The sequence below is a fragment of the Bos grunniens genome, chromosome 9 (genome assembly GCF_055505025.1).
Source record: "Bos grunniens cultivar Pamir isolate PY7600 chromosome 9, Bosgru_T2T1.0, whole genome shotgun sequence".
Lineage (NCBI taxonomy): Eukaryota > Metazoa > Chordata > Mammalia > Artiodactyla > Bovidae > Bos > Bos grunniens.
Genome location: NC_141173.1, coordinates 40,716,529 through 40,741,705, shown reverse-complemented (window position 1 = coordinate 40,741,705; position 25,177 = coordinate 40,716,529). Strand labels below are relative to the sequence as shown.

Below are 25,177 nucleotides of genomic sequence, written 5' to 3'. Positions count from 1 at the left end.
CAGGGATTCTGCCCAGATAGTGAACTCTCAGGTTTGAGTAGACTTCCCAGAAAAGGGGACCTGAGTAGAGCAGGTAAACCATTTAGAATATTCATCACAATATTCCATTAGCTTAGTTCCATTGTCAGACCACTTGGCTTTGTATGGGAGAGAAATACTAGGATGCATGATAAGTTCTAGGGTAGACTGATATCTTAGAATCAGGTATCAGATTGGTGTCTGTGTTGTGACACCATCAGAGTAAAAACTGTAATTCAAGGGAAATTTAGGCTCTGAGTGGTGGAGTTGTAGGTAACATGACTGCGAGGCAGGTCTACAGGTACCCTGCCCAGGCAGAAGTCAATTTTTCTACTAATATTAAAGAAACACTGGTTACACTTTTTCAGAGCTCTGGCTAACTCATTCCCTTTAGCTACTTAGGGCGGTGATTTGTAGATGGCAAAGTCGCTTAGGATAATAAAGCCCCCAGGCCTGGTGGCAAACTGCAGAGATTTTTCAGGAAGAAAGAGACGACTTAAACATCTCCACTGGCTTTTTGTAAGTGAATGATACCCAGAGGAAATAGGTTTCAAATAGGTTTCATCATTTACATTCTCAAGAAGAAAGATGAGAGGAATCAAAAAAAATAGTGTAAGTGTTGCTACATTCATTTCAACTATCTGTTTCAGAATCCTGAAACAGGTTTCCCAGAGCTACAACTCCCAGAGGACACAGGTCCCACCATCATCTTCTTCCTTTTCGCTAAAAGCTCTTAATGGATTGAGAAAAATGATGGTTCGACTATCAGTTGGTTTGAATGCATAAACAGGGATGTAGCTCAGTGGTAGAGCGCATGAGACCAGGTTCAATCCCTGGCATCTCCAGGCCAAGAGGGTGTGTTTATTTGTGGCTTCCCTGGTGGTTCAAGAAGGAAAATCCCATGGACAGAGGAGCCTGGTAGGCTACAGTCCATGGGGTCTCAAAGAGTCAGATACAACTGAGCGACTTCACTTTCACTTTCCCTGGTGGTTCAGATGGTAAACAATCTGCCTGCAATGCAGGAAACACGAGTTCAATCCCTGGGTCAGGAAGATCCCCTGGAGGAGAAAATGGCAACCCATTCCAGTATTCTTGCCTGGAGAATTCCAAGGACAGAAGAGCCTGGTGGGCCCCAGTCCCTGCAGTCCCAAAGAGTCAAACAAGACTGAGTGACTAACACTTAAACTTTAACATTCAATAGAAGGAACAATCTATATCATTTTTTTAAATAGCCTTTCTTCTGTATAACCATGTCCTACTGGACTATGGCCTTTCTGCTTAACTTCTTTTCTTGCAAAGCAAATAAAATCCTCAAAGTCTGTACATAAACTCTGTCTGCTGAAGAAGCATCGTACGTACATGCTAGTACCCTCAAAGCTGCTGTATCCCTCGGGGTCACAGGCACAGCAGGTCCTGGCTCAGCCACAAATGTCAGACACTTGAAGAAGGGGATTTGAGAGGGAAATCTGTTGTTCTCTATGTTCAGAAAAAGTTTTAAATGGACTGTAATAGAAAATGGGGGCCCATTCTTGGCCTTAGCATAGTGATCTAAGACTTCAACTTACAAAACAGGAAATCTTTGTGTAAACAAACAGTAAAAAAGGCCAGCCAAAAGAGAAAAACAATGACTATTTATTCAGAGCTTGCTATAGCAAGGGAGTCAGTCACCGTCTCTCCAAGGAAGGCAGAAGTGTGGGAAAGTCTTTTAGTCACGAAAGAGAAGACTTCAGGTATCCCCTGAATAGAGGCTCCGGGCGTGCAGAAGCTGTTGGCAGGCTATTAAGAAGTGGAGCATCCTCAGGTCCTGCCTGGTGACTCAGTGGTAAAGAATCTGCCTGCCAATGCAGGAGAAAATGGGTTTGATCTCTAATCCAGGAAGATCTGACATTCCACAGGGGAAATAACCCCAGGCACTACAACTACTGAGCCTGTGCTCTAGAGCCCTGGAACCGCAAGTACTGAGCCCAGGCTTTGCAACTGCTGACCTAGAGCCCATACTACACAAGAGAAGTCACCACAGTGAGAAGCGTGTGCGCCATAACTACAGAGTTATGGTGCTCCTGCTCACTGCGACTAGAGAAAAGCCTGCGCAGCAATGAAAAAAGTAAAAGCATTATAAAGAATGAAATAATGCCATTTATAGCAACATAGATGAATCTAGAGATTGTCATACTGAGTGGAGCAAGTCAGAGGAGAAATATCATATGACATCCCTTACCTGTGGGATCTAAAAAGAAATGATACAAATGAACTTACTCGCAAAACAGAGAGACTCACAAGCTTAAAGAAGAACTTATGGCTGCTTGGGGGAAGAATGCATGGGAGGGATACTTAGGGAGTTTGGAATAGACATGTACACACTGCCATATTTTAAATGGATAACCAACAAGGACCTACTGTATAGCACATGGAATGCTGCTCAATATTAAGTGGCAGCCTGGATGGGAGGGGAATTTGGGAGAGAATGAATATATGTTTATGTATAGCTGAATCCCTTCCCTGTTCACCTGGAACTATCACAACATTGTTAATTGGCTATTCTCCAATACATAATAAAAAGGTTTTAAACATATGCCTTTCTCCAAAGAGGGGCATCCTGCGTGATTGGATAGGGGTGTATTTGGCTTTCTCTGGTTGGTCCTAAGTTGAAAACAGGACAAATTTTAGGGAAACTGTCAGTTATTAACCAAGTACTGACCATTTGGAGCCAATTGTTCCAGAAATGATTGTTAAGCTTTCTGGATTGTTACAAGAGACAGCAATTTAGCATCTTACAAATCTGACCTGTAGCAGACTGGCTCCCTCGCTGGTGATTATAAAGAAGAAGGTGGCTTCCTGGGCCAGCTGCTGCAGGCCATGGATCAGAGTTCCTTTATATATAGTCTGGCCATTGTTCATTTGTATATTCAGTCTCTCATTCAGAGAGACTGTCTGTCTCTGAGCAGATGGCTGTCTCTGAGCAGCTGAGCTACAGCGAGCAAGACGGTTCCCAGAATTTCTAGAGAGCCACTTTGAGAAACAGATAATTCCTGCTACCTTGCCCAGGCGTGTCTAAGGACATACCTGCTTATGTGAGCACATCACTCTTAGCTCAGTGCCCCAAGGTGCAGAGGAAGAAGGGAGAGAAGAGTGGTTACGGTAGTGACAGAGCCCAATGAGGAGAGGAATGAGGCAGTACTCATAACCTTCTGTCCCAGCTGTTGGATAGAACTCTGTGGGTTACGAATAAATACTGATGCCAGAGCTCCACCCAACCCCAATGATGCTAATTTATTAGAGAAGGGCTTGAATCATTAGTTTTTCAAAATTTCCCAGGTGACTATAACATGCAACCCAGCAACTGATCAAAATAAACAAACATTTAAGAGAAGAATCACATATTTAATAGTTAGTAAAAATGAAATCAGGGCATGTAGCCATGACCACTTTCTCCAGAAGCCTCTAATTTTTCAGTCTTATAATGTTAGGCTTTAGGAATATAAAATGAAGAGTTAAATTAGAGTAATTGCTTAGACTGTTGCAAATAGGCAATAATCATAGAGTATGAACCTACCTACAGGAAATGAAAATGCTGCAGGATCTAAACGGTGGGCATAAGGAACAACTTAAGAGTACACTTAAGACTTGTAAAAATGACCAAAATCTACCTGTTCTGAGCATTTTCATTTTTAAAAAATATTTCTATTTATTTATTTATTTGGCTGCATCGGGTCTTGGCTGTGGCATGGGAACTCCTAGTTGCAGCAGAGCCCCCTGCACTGGGAGCACGGAGTCTTAGTCACTGCACCACCAGGGAAGTCCCATCATTTTCATTTTTAACCACTAAAAAGTTGTTAAATGCCCTCTTCAAAATACCATTTTATCATATTATTTCTCACAGATCATGTGTAGTGAGTGCACGTGTGTATATGGATGGGTGTGTGTGTATGTGTGTATTTTCAGTCCATCTGAGCTTGTACATTTCTCAAATACTCTAAACAAAATTCAAAAAAATTTGAAGTTTGAGCATATAAACTCTAAAACCTCAGAAGAATCACCCACATACTCCACACACCTCCATATCCAATTTTTATTTCTAACCATTTCTAAATTTTCAAACGTACCACTATATCTGAACTTGATACAACAACGCCCCCTGATGGAAATACATAGAAAAGAATCCACCCTTGATTTAACTTGGGAATTTCATTACTGCAAGGGTGATCAAGAGCACGGCGTGCATGCTCTGTCTCCATCTTTGTCTCTTCCAGCACAGGTTTTTTTTTTTTTCCCACACAAAATCACATACAAAAGTTCAATGAACAAAACAACAAGAATGGAGCTGTGCTGGGGGCTCTTTCCCATGCTGTTTGCCAACCCCATACTCCCCTCAAGATGTCTAAAATAGAACTTATTGTTACTAAATGTGAGAAATATACCCCCAAAATTAAAAATAGAATTACATATATTTTTTGATCTTCATATATACACTTTTCATACACCTTTTTGACAATAACTATTGCATAAACACCATACGCATTACATCTTATTACAACTATTTAGGCCCTATATTTAAATTAGATCTAGTCAAACTTAGAGATTCTCCAATGTTAAAAAATAAATAAAACAAACTATTCTCACTAAAAAAAAATTTCATATATTTCTCCTAAGCTTCCTTATCTTAATGAATAGCATCTCCTTTATCATTCACTCAGCCAAAAACCCTCATGAGTATTCACAACACACATGAACGGATTAAAGACCAAGCCAAGAATCCAGATTAGATTTATTAATTCAGTAATTCCAAAATCATTGTGTCATGAGACATACTCCCACTCCTCAGTACTTTTTAACAACTTGCAGAAAACTCTTCGGTTATATTTCATTCAGAGTGATTGTTCCATCTTAATTAGCAAATTAGCTCTTTGGCTGCACATGAAATTCAATCTTCAAAAATGCTTAGGCAAAGTCAACCACCCAGTAAGCCACCTCTCAATTATTTGTGGTAATGGAAAGTACACCCCTTAGGTGGCTGACCCCAGACAGCAATTGAGTTGATGCCACACCTGTAAGCAACACATCATCACTATCTTCTACCATCTGCCAGCTGAGGGGAAGTAGAGGTTGCCATTAACACTAGCAGGATTCATCCTTTGTCTTCCACTAAGTGGAATGAGCCTGAATTGTATATCGCCGTGTAATTTTTAAGGATTATAGTGTTCACTTGACTACAACCTATGAGCATCACGGCAGCTCTGCAACTGACAGTGAGTTAAGTGTTTTCCATACATTATCTCCTCCTGTGGATTTATAAGCCAAAAAAATATATCAAAATTCTTGCATCCGTGTGAATTAGCTTAGATCCTTGGACCTGAGATTTAAAAGAAATATTTATAGCAAGTATTTTTTTAAAAACAAAAATAGAGCTTAACGCCCTATGTCATAGCTAGTACTAACTAGTACTAAGTTAGATCAGTAGTAGGTTTAAGTCTACTGATACCTATTGCATCAATTCTAATTTTGAAAACAAAATCGTGTCCAATTAAACTTTCATTCAACAGAAAAGTTACTTGAATCTCTTCTGGTACTTAAGTTACATTTTGATTAATAGATTCTGGGGCCATTTGCTATCATTTCGGGTCACCTACAGCTTTGACTTGGGAGCAGGAGTCCTAAGGACTTGGACACACTCGTTCACCAGCCTGGTGGCCTCCAGAGCAGTGCCCCAGTGCATGGCGATGCCCCCACTTCCATGGCCATAGTGATGGACCACAGGCAGCCTCCGGCTGTCCTGAGCTAGTAGCTCTTTCTCCAGCCGTACGCCTGGCCTAGTGGGCCTCAAACCCACTTTCTCTCTTAGGTCATAGGCTCCACGGAGAGAGGGCTCGAGGGCACAGCATCGGGAAAGAATCTCTTTGCTAATTTCTGCATCTGGGGACAAATTCCAGTCTCCTTTTTGCCTAGTGCCACCCAGGGTTACATTGGATATGCCAGGGTAAATATATGTCAGCCCACTGCTATCTCGGATAAAGTGCTTGACCCAGGGAGCCTGCACTTTGAGTACTTGGCCCCTCACTGGGAAAATCTTTGAGTCTCCTGCAAGCTGCCTGCTTCCAAGGCCTGAACAGTTGACCACGATGTCGAAGGACGGGTGAAGCTCCCACAGGTCTTCTATTCGTCGGGTGAGTATCAGGCCCCCGTTTCCTTTTACCCTAAGGAGAACAAGAGACCATGAGGCGAGCCTTACCAGCGTCCTGCTCAACCCCTTACAGAAGTGACAGACAGGAATTCAGAAACAAAACTGAGGTGACCGTCCAATGAGCAAATACCTCCAGCGCTTCCAGGGCCCGAGCAGGTGGTACTCTATCTGAGTGTCTCACATCCTTGCAAACCAGAGGTTCCTAAAGTTGAACCTAAATAAAAACCTATTTCAGAAACGCAAAGCAAACTAGATGCTTGATCCTTTTTATATTTAATGGAGTTTCTATATCATTCTCATGCTCCTGTGTGCTCAATCATGTTCTACTCCGAGACCCCATGGACTGTAGCCCGCCAGGCTCCTCTATCCAAGGAATTTTCCAGGCAGGAATACATGAGTGGGTTGCCGTTTCCTACTCTAGGGGATCTTCCTGACCCAGGGATCCCACTTGTGTTTCTTGCTTTGGCAGGCAGGTTCTTACCACTGCACCACCTGGGAAGCCCTATATTATTCTAGATGCTAAATAAATATCAGGTTAACCTGATGTATTTTTTAAAATACCCAAGCGCTTTTGCTTTATGCCACTTATTTAGCTCTTAGATTTACCACCTCCAACATTTTTGTCTCATATTGTTAACTCTCGCATGTTCCTTTGTGATACCCTTATCTCCCTAACAAGATGGTTAGGCTCACATGCACTGTCCCCCACTTACATCTCCCACAGGGATGCCAGCATGAGAGGAACCCAAAATATTTACAGTTGATGGACTAAGTAACAGTTGTGGCTGGTAATGATTTTTCAGACCAAGTCGTCAATAATGAAAAGAAATAGTTCATCTAGGTTCTATGATCTTTTTTAATAGTAGTAAAATACATGTAACACAAAATTCACCATTTTGACCATTTTGAAGTGTACAGTTTAAGGGTGTTAAGTTTAATACAGTCACATTGTTGCGCAACCACCACCATCATCCAACTCCAGAACTTTTTTCATCTTGTGAAACTGAAACTATGTACCTATGAAACAATAACAATCTTATTCATAGGTCACTTGTAGAATATAGAAGACTTAATAGGAGAGGAAGACTGTCAGCAGCTCTGTACAGCAGATGCAGACTGACTGCCTGTGTTCAAGGTACTGCTTAGAGGCAAAGTGCCCTTCCTCAAGTTTGACAAAGGAGCTGGGAGACAGAAGTGTAAGTGCTTGGCAGAATGAAGGAAGTTCCACGTGAGAGGTGATGTAAAATCAGAAACCAGGGGATTTAGGTCCCAGTTGCCTCACATTAGCTTAGCTTTGAGGTCTTGCCCAACTCATCTCACTTCTCTGACCCTCAGTTTCCTTATCTGGGTTATAGGGGTGACACCTCCCTTGCCTGCTTCAGAGATGGTTGGGAAGTTCAGATGAAATAATGGGCATGACAGTGCTTCACAGGGGCTTTCCCTGGTGGCTCAGCTGGTAAAGAATCAGCTTTGCCTGCCGATGCAGAAAACACAAGAGACTCAGGTTCAACCCCTGGGTTGGGAAGATCCCCTAGAGAAGGAAAAGGCAACCAGCACTGGTATTCTTGCCTGGAGAATCCCATGGACAGAAGAGCCAGGTGGGCTACAGTGCATGGGGTCACAAAGAGTCAGACACAACTGAGCGACTGAGCACGCACATGCTTCACAAGATATAGGAGACCCATACCAATAAACCAAAAATTTCTCAAGAGGAGAGACAGTGTCTTACGCTTCTCACTACACCTATGACCCAGCTCAGCACCCAATACTTAGTGAACTTGACATGAATGTTGGGTAATACTGAAGACAGTATGAAATCCTAGTTTGGGTATATGATGACTAATTCTATGCTTTGGCTTGCCTGCACCATGGAGGTACCCAGATACTTAGCCAAACATTCTTTTGGGTGTTTCTATGACTATATTTTGGATACAATTAATATTTACATGTTAGACTGAGTAGAGTAGATTGCCCTCCTTCACGTGGGTTTCAACCAACCAGTTGAAGGCTTGAACAGAACAAAAAGGCTGACCTTCCTTCTGCTGAACTGCGTTCAGACTGGGATGTCAGCTTTTTCCTGTCTTCAGATTCAGGCTAAAACACTGGCTTTTCCTGGGTCCGGTGTTTGCCAGCCTTCAGATGGAACCATACATCGTTGGCTCTCCTGGGTCTCCAGCTTGCCAACTCACCCTGTAGATCTCAGGACTTTCAGCCTCCATAACTGTGTGAACCAATTCCTTATAGTAAATCTCTTTAAATATATATATGTATATATATAGTCTATTGGTTCTGCTTCTTTGAAGAATCCTAACAGATCGAGAGTGGTACCACATTGGCATCCTTGCTTCAAGCCTGAAACAGGATATTTTACTAACAGCAATCAGAAAATTAACTATTTTCAGTCCATTTGTGTGAAGACGAGGAGAAAAAAACTAATGGAAAATCTCAGTTGGCAAATAATGCTATGCATATAGATTCATGGGGAAAATCCACTGTTTATTCTTAGAAATGCAATGTAGCTATTAATATATTTATAATATACATTATATATTATATTTATAATATATAATATAACATTATATATTTATAATACATAATGTACACTATATATTATATTTATAATATATAATATAACATTATATATTATGTTTATAATACATAATATACATTATATATTATATTTATAATATATAATATAACATTATATATTATATAAATTATACATTATATATATGATATGATACATAACATATATATTCTGGTGTCAGGAATATAAATATATTATTTATAATATAATATATTTAATATATTATAAATATATTTAATATATTTAAAATAACTTCTCACAGTTAGAATTTTTTAAATGCATTTTAGGTTTACAAAGCAATTAAATATATAGCATATAACTCTCTCTCCATATATACTCTAATTTTAACCTGAAAGTTTTAACCTCATCCGATGAACAATCCCTACTGCTCACTCATTGTGTTGCAATGCATATTCTAATAAAATAAACTGTGATAAGTGGGAAATAAATTCTATCTACCACTTCTCAGAAGATCCATCTCTACCTTGTCCATGCCACAAACTTGTCTGTTTTAATTGACCTAAGCCCTGTTCAGGCACAGAGCAGCTTCTGGTCCCTTTATGGAGGAGACCTGAGGTTTCTGTGGGCAGAGTGGTCCAGAGGGGAGCAGCTGGGCACCCTTAGTCAGTCCAGCAGGTGGGGTTTTCCTCCTGCAACTGTCTTAGGGCAGCGACTGGAGGCCCAGTGGAAGCCCCCAAGGCCATTGCCCCACATCTCTTCCCTACTAACCTTGTTGCCATCGTCAGAAAAAATAAACATCATTTTCCACTTTTCTGGCTGGTGCCCTTCCACCTCATCTTTGCATAACCAGGGAGAAAGCCTGGAGGGGGCGGGGGGCGGGGTGAAACCTGCTCACACTAGACCTCTATCTGAGGCCAATGTTTGCCCATGGCTTGTCTGGTTAGGGGCCAGCAGCCAATGCTGGGCGAAGGAGGAATTCTCTGCTAAGCTGCTACTGCTGCTAAGTCGCTTCAGTCGTGTCCGACTCTGTGGGACCCCATAGACAGCAGCCCACCAGGCTCCCCCGTCCCTGGGATTCTCCAGGCAAGAACACTGGAGTGGGTTGCCATTTCCTTCTCCAGTGCATGAAAGTGAAAAGTGAAAGTGAAGTCGCTCAGTCATGTCGGACTCTTCGAGACCCCATGGACCGCAGCCTAGGGCCCTGTAAAAGGAAGACTGCTCTAGCGGGCACAGGGTATGTTGGATGTGGGGAAGCAGGAGTCCACTGTGAGCAGGAAGGGACCTTTGCAAGTTGGACATTTGTAAGGCAGAGACTCCTGCCTGATGTACAATCCACATTTCTGTCCATCTGCCGAGGGAGTGGTGTAGGCTCTGCTGTCAGTCAGGCCAAGCAGGAGAACAGAAGCTGTAGGAGATGTGAGACTGGAAAGTAACTGAGAAGACTCCATAGAGGAGAGAGAAGGTGTAGTTAGCGCTGTGCTCAGTGCTGGGCCCCGGAATTAAGGCACGGCCCCCTGGAAAGGAGGCAATGCACCAGAATCACAGGGCCCCCAGCACTGAAATGGGGCACCCACTTTCTGAATGCCGCCCAAGACAGGACCATCCTGCTCCAGCTGGGATGATTTATTTAAGTAGGATGCCTGGAGAAGAGACAGGTTCAGTTGACGTGCCTCTATGATTCATTTCCTGGAAGGGCAAGTACAAAGCAGCAGAATATGACTCCACTGGCCAACGATATAAAACATGATCTGCATGACTGATTAACCTTCAGGGGGTTTTGTTCATTTGTTTGTTCTGGGTATTACTGGGTATACTTTTTTTTTTGAGGAGATGATTTCTTCTGTTCTTTGAAAAACACTACAGATCTAATTTGCGGTTAAGAACAGTTTTTTTCTTTCCTAGAAATTAATATTGTTTCAGAAGGATAGAGCTTAGACTGAAGGCATTGTTGTGTGGCTTGCTGAGTGAAATGCCCATTTTTTGAGTCAGAATGCTTTAGGCTGAACACTCGCATTGTGTGGCAGGGGTGTAGGAGGCAATAGAACAGACCCTGGGCGTGAGGAACAAGCAGGGATTGTGTGGCTCCCCAGCTGGGTCATCCCCGTGGTGGAGAGTGGGTGGCAGCCTACAGAGTGAGCCCCAGGACCCCACGCCCTCACCATAACATGGCTCAGGCTCCGTCTTGGCCTGAGGTCCTTGATTCTAGAGGTTTGCCTTGGGCTTAGAGGAGTCCCAGCCCTACAAAGTCTTCCTCAGGTATGACCCTCCTCCTCCTCTACACTGGCCTTCTGGTCAGATGCCAGGGCCTGAGGGAAGGGGGGACAGCTAATCTTACAGAGAGGAGGCCCCTACATGCCCCCTCACTGGGGTAGAGGGGGCGGTATGCGGAAGCCTGAGGTATTACAGGCCTAGAGGGGTCAAAGCGGTGGGCGGGGGGACGGCTAGGACAAGGGTCTCCTCATGGCTTTCCTGCAGCAGACGTGTGTACTGTCTGCCCGAGGCACTCATGTTCCCACCCACTGTTACTGGTTGAGGTGTGTATCAAACAAACAGACCTTAAAAGGCCTCCCCAAGACTCTCTGGGGCAAAAGCAGCCCCTTGGGCCTCTTCACCTTGACTCTGTCACCTAAAACCAGACAGGAAGAAGCGTGCTCCAAGGCACGAACCCCAGCTGGCTGGTCACCAGGCCCGATGGTGTTGCAGTCAGGAGGTGGCTCCCACTGGCACAAAGTACCACTTTTATTTTAAGTAAAGCAAAATGCTGACAGCAGGCTTCCAACTAATGAGAGGATATCAGGATTTTCCCCAGGCCTTCAGATCCCACAGTTAGTACTGAAAATAAAGCTATAATGGAAATAAGGGGTCAGTTTTCTAGAAGGTGATACTTTAGAAGTAGGCAGAACAAATTGTTCAGGTAATATACATTCTCATGTGAAACTAGTTGAGTGTGGCCCAAAATAAATATGCATATATTGACAGTAAAGCTCTGTAACTTCTGGCTTGCCTAATAATTTCCCCTTAATTTTATTAAGATAAGATAAATGATACCTTAACTAGGTATCAATAGCATTGGCACTTCCAAAGTTCTTTTTCTAGGTATTCTCATAAAGACAAAAGTGCAACACTATCTAACCTTGCCACTCAGAAAAGATGGTGATGCCCTGAAAACTGGAATGTTGGCTGATGGGTAACTCCATCACATGATGGCTCAAATATTCATTTATTAGCTGATATACAGTGGCTTAAATTTAACATATAAACAGGGGTTTATGGGCCAGCAAACAAGGCACAAAAGTGTAGGTTTTATGAAACTGGAACTTAAAAAAAAAAAAAAAAAGTCCCATATAAATTGCTAAGAGGTAAAAGTGAGATGAGCACTTACAAAGCTACAAAAATATATCATGATGTTCCCAACGTGTGCCTAACAGACTTAGGTTCCCTCCTCTGTGCTCCCAATCCACCCTCATAAATTTGTATTTAACACTCAGCATACATGTTACTGTAATTGTTAATTAACATGTATATCAATACACGTACACACACATACACCATCACCCTCAGTAGAACTGACTAGCTTCTAGTACAGTGCTAGGAATACACAGAAGCTCAACAAAGAATTGTGGAATTAATTATTCCATTTAATTATCTTATATCCTACATCTGGGACTAAGTCATTGTTGCCACTGCTTACCTCAAGTCACTTTTCCAACTTTTATATAATAATTTGCATTATCCCTATGCATCTACCAAATATACAGATTCAGGCACTGAAAGGGCCAGTTTCACAACCCTCAACATGCTTACAATTTCCAGATGCAACAAGAGAGATTTATTAATGTGTCTTAAATAATGATACCCTTGATGTGTTTCCTAACCAACTGGAACAGGAAGTCCTGAAAACCAAGCCAAAATACAAGTTCTTGGAATTTGGGCTGAACTTGGTAAGGAAGACATTACCTAATTTAGATAAGCCCTCAGTTTTAAAGTCCTTGTTAATAACAAAATAAAATAATGGAGTTATTTTCTTTTTCATTAATGAGAAAAAAATTCAAAAATAATGTATAATAAGCCTAAGATTCTCTAAAGAATAGCTGGAAGCATATTCTCCAAATATCTCACTTTATAGATGAGGAAACAGGTTCTGTTTCAGTGAGGGGGTCTTAGTGGTGGGGAGAGAGGGACCAACCCCTGCATCAGGATGCACAGGGAAGCAGAAAATGGACGTGTTACCAACTTGGGTGTGACTCACTCCTTGTGACACAGTGTCTCACAGACTGTTTACTAAGCCCCAGCCGTTGATACACAACAAGGCACAGTGCACAGAAGCTCTGAGGCACAACAGAGAATTTAGTCTCTATGTTATGAGAAGGTATGAATGTATTTGTGGGTAGGACAGACAAAAGAAGCAGTAAAGTCTACTTCAACCAACCTTTTCTGCAACCATGGGAGGTAGGCAGGGCCTTCACACTTGAGTGTCGTAAAAGCATGACCAAACACATGTTGGGGGAATTTCTTCAGCTCATCCTTGGTCATCTTTCGAAATCCTAGCACCACGTCAGCCCAGTATGGCACTTCTTCAGTAGGAATACTCTGAAATATCTGCCAACTCAAACACATTAAGTGGAAAAATTTCCTGAAGTTTTATGAGATTTCTAGTAAAACCGATGTAACATTCTCTAAAGCATTTTAAAAACACACTTCTTATGCCCGTACAGAGAAATAAAATCTATTTTTCTGTTCACTTAGATTCATATTATTCAGTAGCTAAATTTAAAATGTTTGGGGTAGGGGGAGGGCAGGCATTGGAATAAGACATTTAAAAAGCTGTGTGTCTTTTAAAGATTGAATTTAACTCTCTTTTTCTAAAAAGCTCTTGCCCAGCTTTTCTTATTTGGCAACCCACTCCAGTATTCTTGCCTGGAGAATCCCAGGGACAGAGGAGCCTGTTGGGCTGCCGTCTATGGGGTCGCACAGAGTCGGACACGACTGACGCGACTTAGCAGCAGCAGCAGCATCTGGGGGAAAGATTTTTCTGTTTTGCATAATGCTTTACATAAACTGTAAACAAATCATCAAAAGTTTAAATGTTGGCCTCAATTTCAAACAAAATATATAAGTTAGAATAAGCAATGAGCGGAGTGCAGGAGACAGGGGTGTGAATTATGAGTGAAACTGTAGATGATCACATAAAGTCATTGATAAGAAAGGCCAGGATTTGTTAGGTGAAGCCCTGTATCCTTTTTTTTTTAATTGGAGGCTAATTACTTTATAATATTGTGGAGTTTTTTGCCATACATTGACATGAATCATCCACAGGAATACATGTGTCCCCCATCCCATCCCTCTGGGTTGTCCCAGTGTATTGGCTTTGAGTGCCCTGTTTTGTGCATTGAACTTGGACTGGCAATCTATTTCACATATGGTAATATACATGTTTCAATGCTATTCCTGCAAATCATCCCACCCTTGCCTTCTCCCACAGAGGCCAAAAGCCTGTTCTTTATATCTGTGTTTCTTTTACTGTCTCGTGCGTAGGGTCATCCTTACCATCTTTCTAAATTCCATATATATGCATTAATATACTGTATTGGTGTTTTTCTTTCTGACTTACTTCACTCTGTAAAGTAGACTCCAGTTTCATCCACCTCATAAGAACTGATTCAAATGCATTCTTTTTAATAGCTGAGTAATAGTCCATTGTGTATATGTACCACAACTTTATTATCCATTCATCTGCCGATGGACATCTAGGTTGCTTCCATGTCCTAGCTATTGTAAACAGTGCTGCAATGAACACTGGGGTACATGTGTCTCTTTTAGTTCTGGTTTTCTCTGTGTGAATGCCCAGCAGTGGGATTGCTGGGTCATACCCTGTATCCTTAAGTCATGGTTGGAGCTGATGAAGTGGAATGATATCAGCTGTTAATAAGAAGCCTATAATCATACTATCAATAGCTGCTAGGCATATCTTTGGATTTATAAGTATTGGGTTCATTACATCAATAGGAATAAATGTTGTAAAGCATGGCTGCTCTAAAATAGCAAGGAAAATCATTTGAGTGCTATACATGGTTTCTAATGGTGTGGTCATTAAGGTACTGGAATTTATATCTCTAAGTGATTCATTCAACACAGGTCCTGTGGAAGATGTAAAGATTGTTTGCTGAACAATTCTCCTGTACTAGATCACCCACTTCCCTTTTTTCATCTACAGGCCAAACATTCAGAAGGCTACATCTCCAGCCCTCTTCTCTCTCCTGAACTCAAACCAGATCCAGATCCATGTTGCCTACGCCCTGGCGGATAAGTCTACCTCTATGTCTCAGACATTTACCCCGTGCTCACAGCAGGTACTCAGTAATATTTTCTGTTAAACTCGAAAGTGTGTTAAGATCATTCTAAATTCCAAAATAATTTCAGATTTCCTCTCTTACCCAGACACCAAAATAACACCAGCATCTTCAGCTTCTGCAGAATTGACTATTGCAAACAGGTGATCAAAGGTCTCTTTGAACCACTGCTTCTGCTTCTGAATGGGTGTGTCTGTGATGGTGGAGAAAAGCAAAGCAGAACAAAAAGGGAACTGATGACAATGACTGTGCTTCAGAGAAGCTTCTTTCTACAAACTGGCAAAAACCAAAAAGGCAGGGAGAAACATTTAGATAAAGTACCACATTGTGGTGAACGATGACCGAAGTTTTGAATGTTGACATGCTCTATCAGATTCAGTTCATATAATGACTAATCAACAGAGGGGAAATCAACCAATGAGGGAAAAGTCTAATACACAGGCCACCTGCAAAGGGGTCTTTGGCACTCAGCGTATTCCAGAGGCCCTAGAAATGTCCATAACCAACCTGAGCCACGTTAGCTGATCTGGCTGAGGCAAGCAGCTGGCTACACCATTGAGATGATGAGAGAAATAACATAGGGCCTCTTTCCTGGAAGCTGAAAGCACAGCAGGAGACAAGGGGAGATCTTTGGAGCCCAGGTCAACCAGGTCGAAGAACAGACAGCATATGAGTGGGAAACCCAGGTTGCTCACCCTCCTGATACAAGGAGAGGAGGCCTGCATTGTGAAACTAAGCTCCCTACAGCCCCATCCAAGGCTGCCATTACCTCCATCCCCCTCCATGGAATCACAGACCAGCTTGGAGCAGCATTCCTGGGGTCACCAGGGGTATGCAGGGACTACGCCAGGAACCTCCTCTCTGTCAGAGTCCTGTGGACCAGTGTCCCCTACCCCCCAGGCATCCTTGTCCAGGATTGGACCTGGACACAGCTTCTGGAAGGGTTCCAGGCCTGCCAGGGAGGAAATCAGGATCAGGGTTCAAGCCTCAAAATAATAGTGCCCAGTGTAGGCACAGAGAGCAAGCCTGACCCAGAAGCGTAGACAAATCTATGGATGGAGTATTTGGCCATCTGACCCTGAGGGAGGGTCATGAAAGAGAATCCAGGGGCAGGACAGGGACTGAGGAACAGTAATCCTGAGGGGCTGAAATGTAGGGGAGCCACCGAGCAGACAAGGGCAGCAGAGCAGAGGATCCTGGGTCAGCTTTGCTTGGAGAGAAGTCCCTAGAGCTCACTGAAAGTAGAGATGAAAAGCCCCTGGAGGCATCCTGTTTCCAAGTGAATGGGGGCATTTCCTTAGTAGGCTTTAAAGCAATTCACTTGTTCAGGAGCCAGGAAATGTTTCTTTACTAGTGGATCTCTGCTATTGTCTTTAAATAAGTGCCCATGTGAATGCATTCTCAAAACTGCAGACTGGATCTAATGGTTCAGAAATAAGGAGGAAATTAAAAAATAAGCCACAAAGAACTGAATTAGACCTCATATGGATTACACCCCAACAATCGTGAGTCTCAGTGAACTCTGGGAGTTGGTGATGGACAGGGAGGCCTGGCGTGCTGCGATTCATGGGGTCACAAAGAGTCGGACACGACTGAGTGACTGATCTGATCTGAGGATATATTGAAATGTACCCTCCCTTCCCACTCCAAACTTGAAGACACAAAACAGTGACTGCTACTCACACACTGCAAAAGTCATCTCAAAAGAACAGACAATCCCAGTTCAATGATGAGTAAAACAAATCTGGTGACCTAATTCATGTTCAAGTGCTGGTAAAAGAAAACTGTAGCCAGACTATCAGTATTGACAGTAGAAAATGTCGACATACAGAATGGCTGCCATCAAAAAGTCTACAGGCAATAAATGCTGGAGAGGGTGTGGAGAAAAGGGAACCCTCTTACACTGTTGGTGGGAATGCAAACTAGTACAGCCACTATGGAGAACAGCATGGAGATTCCTTAAAACACTGGAAATAGAACTGCCATATGACCCAGGAATCCCACTGCTGGGCATACACACTGAGGAAACCAGAATTGAAAGAGACACGTGTACCCCAATGTTCATCACAGCACTGTTTACAATAGCTAGGACATGGAAGCAACCTAGATGTCCATTGGCAGACGAATGGATAAGAAAGTTGTGGTACATATACACAATGGAATATTACTCAGCTATTAAAAAGAATACATTTGAGTCAGTTCTAATGAGGTGAATGAAATTGAAGCCTATTATACAGTGTGAAGTAAGTCAGAAAGAAAATCACCAATATAGTATATTAATGCATATGTATGGAATTTAGAAAGATGGTAATGATGACCCTATATGCAAGACAGCAAAAGAGACACAGATGTAAAGAATAGACTTTTGGACTCTGTGGGAGAAGGCGAGGGTGGGATGATTTGAGAGAACAGCACTGAAACATATATCACCATATGTAAAATAGATGACCAGTGCAAGCTCGATGCCTGAAGCAGGGCACTCAAAGCCGGTGCTCTGGGACAACCCAGAGGGATGGGGTGGGGAGGGGGCAGGGAAGAGGGTGGAGGGAAGAGGGAGGTGGGTTCAGAATGGGGGGACACATGCCCCCATGACTGATTCATGTCAATGTATGGCAAAAACCACCACAATATTGTAAAGTAACTAGCCTCCAATTAAATAAATTAATTTTAAAAAAGGAAATGTCAACATAACACTGTGTCCCAGCACTGTTCTAAATGCTTTACAAGTATTAACCCATTTAATCTTTATAAAAACCCTATGGAACAGGATGGTCCCCATATAGTATTGACATCACTGGGGCTGGTCCAAAAGAAGCTCAGGGAGAAAACCAAAGTCTATCAGCAGCACTAGAGAGAAAGACCCTGATCCAGGGGCCCTGACCACCCCGTCAAAGGGTAAGCTGGGCCTCCATGGACTGAATGATCTCCCAGGTAAGCCTCCTTCTTTGAAGATGATTCCATGATTATTGGGCAGCCTTCTCACCACTCACCTGGTCCTGACACAGCAAGGAAATGCCTGGAAAATGGACACCAGGACTCTGGTCACAAGAAAGGTGTCCAGAGTGAACTAGCATTCTGTACACACACCAGGCTCCTGTGCTTGTTTCCTGTGAGGCAGCTCCTAGGAGGTACATCAGCACCTGCTGCTGACAAAGCCAAGTTCCTAGATGGCAGTGCTGAGGTCACAGCCCTTCCTACCCTGGCAGAAGATGGGTTTATTCTCTGTTAGGTGAAACAGGGGGGGCTTGGGGGTAGGAACCCTAAGCACAAAAGTCAGGATACCATAGTAAAAACAAGAGTGTTAAGGGAACACATGCAAACTGGATGCTAAGACCCCAGACCGCTTCTCCTCCTCCTTCTAGAATGCTGCCAGCCAGGCCTTCACCCACCCCAGCCAGGAGACAGAAAGCCTCTTCTCTGGGGAACATGACCTACACAAGAAGAAAGACTAAATACAGTGACATCAGAGGTTCCTCAACCAAACAGCTCCCCCATCCCAGTGCAATGAGCCTCAAGATAACAAGCGCCATACAAGGCTCAGAAACTCCTGTCAGGACCCTGCTCCTAAATGTCAACAGACAGGTAAAGATGACCACGAAGCCAAGGAAAACCTGTAACATGAAAAATGAGCACATCAAATAAAAAACACAACTTGGAGACAACAGAAACTGTGCAGGGAGAAGAAACTTTTTTAAAACCATGACTAGTGTCTTCAGAAAGATAAGATGGCAACCATACAACATAAATAGTATGTTAGAACACAGGGAAATTTAGAGACTAAAAAAGAGCTTTGGAATATTAAAATGCTATATGAGAAATAATAAATCCAACAGCAAGGGAAAAGAAAAAACTGAGAAAATTCTCCTAGAAAGTAAATAAAAAGAGGAATAGAAATAGGAAGAGAAAAAAGCTAAGAGTATGGAGGATCCAACCAGGAGGCCCAGCATAACAGCAATTCCAGAAAGAGAGGCAGAGATAGCAGGAGGGAGGAGTCAGCAGTTGGGTAACTCAGAGACTGTACCTTGGACTGGAGACATAAGTTTCTGGATTAAATGGACATGGCAATTCATAGTCCAGATTGCTGGGGCAGTTGGGGGTGGGGGGTGATAATAACTTATAACCATTTGACTACTTAGACTATGTGCTCGTATAACCTTGATGCAAAAACAAAAACAAAAATTAAAGGGGAGAAAAGAGAGTGGAAATGAGGAAATGGAGACAGTGGGTATAAACTTCATTAGTTGCAAAGTGGTTTTGTTTCCTATTAAATTCTGTTTCCTCCTCCTCCCATTTCTTATGAAGAATACAAAATGGAAAAGATGCATGGACATGTTTTTAAAAATTAATGCATTTTTAGTCCTGAATACATATTGACCAATTTTTTTTATACTGGCTTAGAAGTGAGGATGTTAGTCCCATTACAAGTATTTTCTGACTTGATGGTTATTACTGTTATCAGTGGAAAGATTTAGAGTTACCAACTGTGGCAGCCATTAGTGCTGTTCACCAAATGCTTCTGTCTGTCTGCCTTCTAGGAGCCTTATAGAATTGTACTTCCTGGCTTCCTTCTGAAGAGTGGGAGCATGTGACTAGCACTGGCCAATGAGCTGTCATCATAAGTGATGAATGTTGCTTCCTGATCAGAACCTTTAATTGCTAAGGCAGGAGTCCCAGAGCTCTCACCCACCCAGCTACAGGCTTGATCACCTTCAAGACTGTGGCTGCTTCATCAGCTTAGGCCCCTGGGTGCTGAACAGAACCCTTGCTGATATTCAATCCACATATAGTATGAGAGAAAAATAAACCTTTGCTTTTTAAGCTGCTAAGATTTGGAGGTTCTTTCTATCCTGCAACATAACTGAATCTTTCCTAACAGATGAACCAACAAGATGTCAAAGGCACACGTTACACTTACACAAATGTCCAGCTGTCTTTGTAAACGGCAGTCAACCAACATCAACACCATTCTATCTCACATCTATCATATCTGACAGATAAGCAAAAATCCCTCTCTCACCTGGATAAGTAGGAGGAATAAGCATTCCAGCTGCCACATCACTCGTGGTCTCAGGGGTGAATTTGTCTGAAATGACTGTAATGGAGCATCCTGGGACCATTTTGGAAATGCACACAGCAGTAGAAAGCCCCATCACGCCAGCCCCCACAACTGCAATCCGTACTGTATCCATGGGCCTGTGAGGAGGCAAAGTATGAGCTGCAAAACCTTGTTTTAAGAATTAGTCCATCCTTGGGAATTCCCTGATTGTCCAGTGGTTAGGACTTCATATTTTCCTTGCTGAGGACATGGGTTCAATTCATGGTTGTGGAACTAAGATGCTGCAAGCCATGCAGCATGGCCAAAAAAGAAAAAAAAAAAAAAAAAGAATTATTCCATCCAGAACAAAGTTTGGCCCTGAGAGTTCTTTCCCTAGGTCCACAGCCTCTTCAAATCTGACCTTTCCTGCCAGCATTTCTCATGGGATAAAGAAAGCTCCTGTGAGCTCTCTTCCCATTAAAAGTGAGGGCAAGCAGGTCTCCATGGAGTTTAGACATTAGCCCCAAACCAGCCTGGAGTTGTCTTGAGAACACAGGACAGGCAAGTACGTCTGCATTTGGGAGGAGATTTCTGCTGATTCCTAAAGCACCTTCCCTGTGGGCACGGCCAAGGGAAGGTTGGTGAAGTCAGCGAGGTGGACGAGAGCAGCAGGACTGCTGCGTCTGCTCCCAGAGACCTCCTGAGGAGCAGCCACTGAGAGGGCGTGGCTCACAGGCAATTTAGAACTCAGCTCTTACTGTTTACAAACTGCTTTTTAATTGTAACGATGTGACACCAGGTCTGAACCACCGAACCCAACATCTCCTCTCCTGCTCTTCACTCTTAACTGGAAACCAACCCCCCTCACCCACACCCCAACCCTCCACTCTCTCCAACATTCCAGTCCTCAAATCTCACCCTCTAAGAGCAGGCTTTCCAGATAAGGAGCCTGGATTCCTTCACAGATTTGAGTTCTGATTCTATAACCTGGGGCACGACCATGGGCTCCTTGCCTCAACTCCTTCATCTCTAAGCCAGGCCACGAGAGTTTTTTATTAGCTCTTGCAGGTGGTAAATAAGGGATGCACTGAGGTTGTCTCATAAAGGAGACTTCTTCTGAGAGTCCCTATGGAAATACAGGAGACAGATGTCCAGGGCCTGGGCTGGGCATCCTGATACTCTCTTCCCAGGGTAGAAACCAGAGGACTGATGAGGGCTCAAAGCCCTCCCAACCCCTCACCTCTTAGCAGCAGGAGTCCACTGAGCCCTGTCCACTGTCAGCACCCAAGTCCTCCTATGCTTCCCTGCTTATCTTTCCACTTCTGGTTCTTGCTAACTTCCCCTAATAGGTCTCAGGTGGAACTCCAGAGAGAAAAAAATGCAATTAGTCCAGTTGGTCGTCATCATCCCTATTAAACAAAGCTCTAGCCCCAGCCCAGTTTATCGGGCTGAGAGAGGCTCTAAATCTTCCTTGGCATGATTTCCCGTCGTTATCCAATCAGCAATAGCCAGGGCATCAGGTCACGTGGTACAAATCATGGCCACCTGCACATAAAATTCACCTTTTCTCAGGAGGGTGCTGGGTGGCTCCTTCACCGTGAGCAGCGCAAAGGCAGTCAGTGCTCTTTTCTCTCTCTGAAGGTCTCTGGCACTGAGAGATATCAGAGTCTTCCAATGTGGTTTAGTGCATGTTATTTTGGTTTCTCAGGCACTATGCGGTTTCCTCAGCCATATGTTTATCTGATTGCTCCCCAGTGGGCTGGCTAGCTGAGAAAGAACAGGATTGCCAGGGCAGAGGGAAGAGACGGGTCCCGGGCAAGCATCAGACCCACATGTGAGGGGCAAGCTTTTGGAGCGTAGCCCCGTGCATGTCCCCCAGAGGCAGAAGGCAGACACCTGTCCCCTTACCAGCTTTCTTATTTCACAATGGCCTCCCCTTCCCAGAAACTTTCTTAAAATAGCTCAAATAAATTGAGAGGGAAAGTAACCCGTGGCTGAGAATATCCAGCTACCAGGAAAGAAAAAATGACCCAGCAAGGTAGGTACTTTCTGGCCCAGTGACCTGTGAATCACTGTCACCTGACCCCACGGAGACACACCCCAAACTCATGGAGTAGGTCCAGAACCACCCCTGAGCCGAAAGCAGGGAGGATTCAAGTACCTGTCTCTGAAAAAGCAGCCTTGGAACCCACAGAAGGCTCTGGCACCAGTGCTTGTTTTCCCAGCTAGTGGCTGGTCTAGCGCCCTGAGGGCCAGGAAAAGCAAAACTGCTTCCCATTGGGGAGTTTGTTAAGGACATTCCCTCTATGCTGAACCTCCATTGGCCCATTCGCCTGTGTCTCTGTCACTTATTCTCCAGAGAAATGAGCAATTGACCTCCTCTCGCCCGTGGAACTGCAGCTCTGCCTGTCCCCTGGCTAGTCCACGCTTAGCAGCCCTTCTCTTTCTAGTTTACAAACCCTCTGCCTTGCCACATATCTGGTATTTCTCCAGCTGATTTGTAAGCGTGGCAAATAAGGGGTGAACCTGTCCAGATTCCAGCAAGTCCCGACTAGAAGCAGACACTGTTTTCCCCAGCAGTGTTGGCTGCCCTCTCCCGCTGGTGCCTGGCTCTGCTGGGTCAGCTGGTGCAGGGGGGAGTGAGGGGAGGGTGGAGCGTGAGGGCAGAATAATGTTTGTTGATCATCAAGTTGATGACCTGATTGCAGCTGGAAAAATGATTCAGAAGGTAATCTAGGATAAGAATCAAATGATTGTTTTTGCCCATGTATTCAAATATTTGCTGAGTGTCCATGTGCAGTAGACACTTTACAGTCAACAGGTTTGTTTACAGGGAAGCAGTTTGAAGTGTCGAAATAGTGATAATAATGTTGTAACTAATATGTATTTAGCATTAACCCTTTGCCAGACACATGCATGACACCATATAACACAATCAGCCTGTGAGGTATTATTAATAGTACTCCCATTCTATAGATGAGCAAATAGAGGCTCCAAAAGACTAAGGACAGTCTCAAAGTCTCTTTAGTGGCAAAATTTCATATGAGTGTTAGATTCCAAGGTTCAAATTCTTAACAAAAGCACGTACTTTGGTATCAGGAGACCTGTCTGTTTTACCTTGAACAAGCCACCTTCTGAGTTTCATTTTCCCCATCTGAAAATAGAAATGAAATAAATTTTTTGAGCACCTGCTCAAAATTCCTTCTACAAATAACCAATGCTGGAGAGGGTGTGGGAAAAGGGAACCCTCCTACACTATTGACGGGAATGTAAACTGGTGCAGCCACCAGGGAGAACAGTATGGAAGAGTCTCTAAACACTAAGAGCAGAGTAGCCTTATGATCCAGCAATCCCACTCCTGGGCATATATCCAGACAAACTATAATTTAAAGAGATACATTTACCCCTGTATTCATAGCAGCACTATTTTCAATACCCAAGACATGGAAGCAACCCAAATGTCCGGTGACAGAGGAGTGAATAAAGAAGATGCGGTACATATATACAGTAGAATACCACTCCGCCAAAAGAATGAAATAACACCATTTGCGGCAACATGGATTGACCTAGAGATTATCATACTAAACAAAGTGAGTTAGAAAAAGACAAACATCATACAAAATAACTTGTGTGGAATCTAAAGCATGACACAAATGAACTTATCTACAGAACAGAAATAGACTCACAGACATGCGGATGCCAAGGGGCTGAGGTCCAGGGGGTGATGTGATCTCCCTGAGACTGTAGGTGAGGTCAGCTTCACACTCCTGCCCAACAGTTTTTCAGCCCAAATGTACTTTGGGCTCTGGAGGTCGCCGGAGCTTCATCTGTGCAGCGTGTTGGGGGCCTCCCTGCCCACCAGTTCCTCCTGCACTGCTTGAGACATGTTAGCCTTGCTGGTGTGTTAGTTTTCCAGGAAATCAAGGCCTTTAAGCCAAGAGAACTTCAATTCTTTGGAGGCTATTGAGGAAGTGAGGCTCATGGGACCAGGGATTCAGCCTTGTATGGCTGCAGATTAGGGCAGGAAAGCATGGAAGGGGTGAGTTTAGGGAGATTCAAGCCTCTGATACATTGGCTTAGCTCTGACTTGGACACAGAAGGAAAGCAGAGTCTATGATTGAACTCTTTCTTCCTTATAAATAAGATTTTTAAGGCTTAACTGTACATCCAAGAAAATCTCTGGCATTTGGTCCCTAATGGGGTAGGTGGGCCCAGGGAGAGGCAGGGAATGAATGAAGAGGATGGAGTTACTTTAGGGAACTAGAAATTGTCATCATATACTGGTGCAGTGTGGACTTCAGAGATAAAATGAGCAGTCGTTACTGACTTCTGGAAAATTCAGATAAGACATGAACACCTACAACTCCCAGACACTCAGTTGGAGGAGTAACCATCGTTAGCCATAGTTACCGTGGCTTCTAAGTCAGCATTCACAATCTTAAATAAGAAAAGTTCCTCTTAACCACCCACAAGAATCTAAGTAACCCTCTTTGCATATTGCCATTTTATAGAATGAACTCTTTGTATTGAGTATGTGGTAAGTTTATACTTGATAAGACCGATCAAAAGGGGACAAGTCAGTCCCTCAGAACCTACCATTCAATTAAATACATTCAGAGTATATTTTTAATATGAACTTACACCTAACAACATAGCTTTTAACAAAGATTGGAGGGGTGGGGGGAGGAGGACAGATTCAGCTTTTGAGGGGTCTGAAGTTCTACAGTTTTAAAAGCTCTCTTTTATGTCTATACACAAAATCATTAAAGAAAAAAATGCCTGTGACCACTTTGATGCCATCTGATAGAGATGACCTATTACAGAAGGAAAAGAGTGGAAAGAGATAGCAGTCTTCACTGATTGCAGTTACTATATATTACTTTTGCAAAATTTATAAAATTTACCAAGATTTACGACCAAATGATTGCTAAGGTCTTTCTCAAAAGCGTGTGCAAGTGAGGGAATTAAGTCTGAAATTTGTGCTTTACTGGCCTCACAGCAAATTTTCCCTGCAGGCGTCCCAGCTTAGTGGGTAAAGAACCTGTCTG

The 25,177-nt window shown here is 43.2% G+C and overlaps 1 protein-coding gene across 10 annotated transcripts in view; it reads right to left on the bottom strand.

Moving 5' to 3' along the window:
• The window catches only part of DDO (D-aspartate oxidase), a 55,943-nt gene extending 33,470 nt beyond the window's left edge, over nucleotides 1-22,473 (bottom strand). Inside the window, exons 1-7 of one of the 10 annotated variants that reach the window (XM_086317347.1) lie at nucleotides 22,291-22,473; nucleotides 21,692-21,780; nucleotides 20,112-20,287; nucleotides 15,179-15,287; nucleotides 13,174-13,350; nucleotides 6,327-6,410; nucleotides 4,772-6,209 (exon numbers count right to left, since the gene is read on the bottom strand). In XM_086317347.1, the coding sequence (XP_086173473.1) occupies nucleotides 6,374-6,410; nucleotides 13,174-13,350; nucleotides 15,179-15,287; nucleotides 20,112-20,287; nucleotides 21,692-21,780; nucleotides 22,291-22,458 (756 nt within the window). In that variant the 5' untranslated portion in view covers nucleotides 22,459-22,473 and the 3' untranslated portion in view covers nucleotides 4,772-6,209; nucleotides 6,327-6,373. Of the gene's footprint in view, nucleotides 1-4,771; nucleotides 6,210-6,326; nucleotides 6,411-10,311; nucleotides 10,431-13,173; nucleotides 13,351-15,178; nucleotides 15,288-20,111; nucleotides 20,288-21,369; nucleotides 21,897-22,290 lie in introns of those variants that run through there. The other 9 variants (XM_086317341.1, XM_086317345.1, XM_086317344.1 and 6 more) reach the window with 9 other exon arrangements.
• Between the last annotated feature and the right edge of the window lie 2,704 nt (nucleotides 22,474-25,177).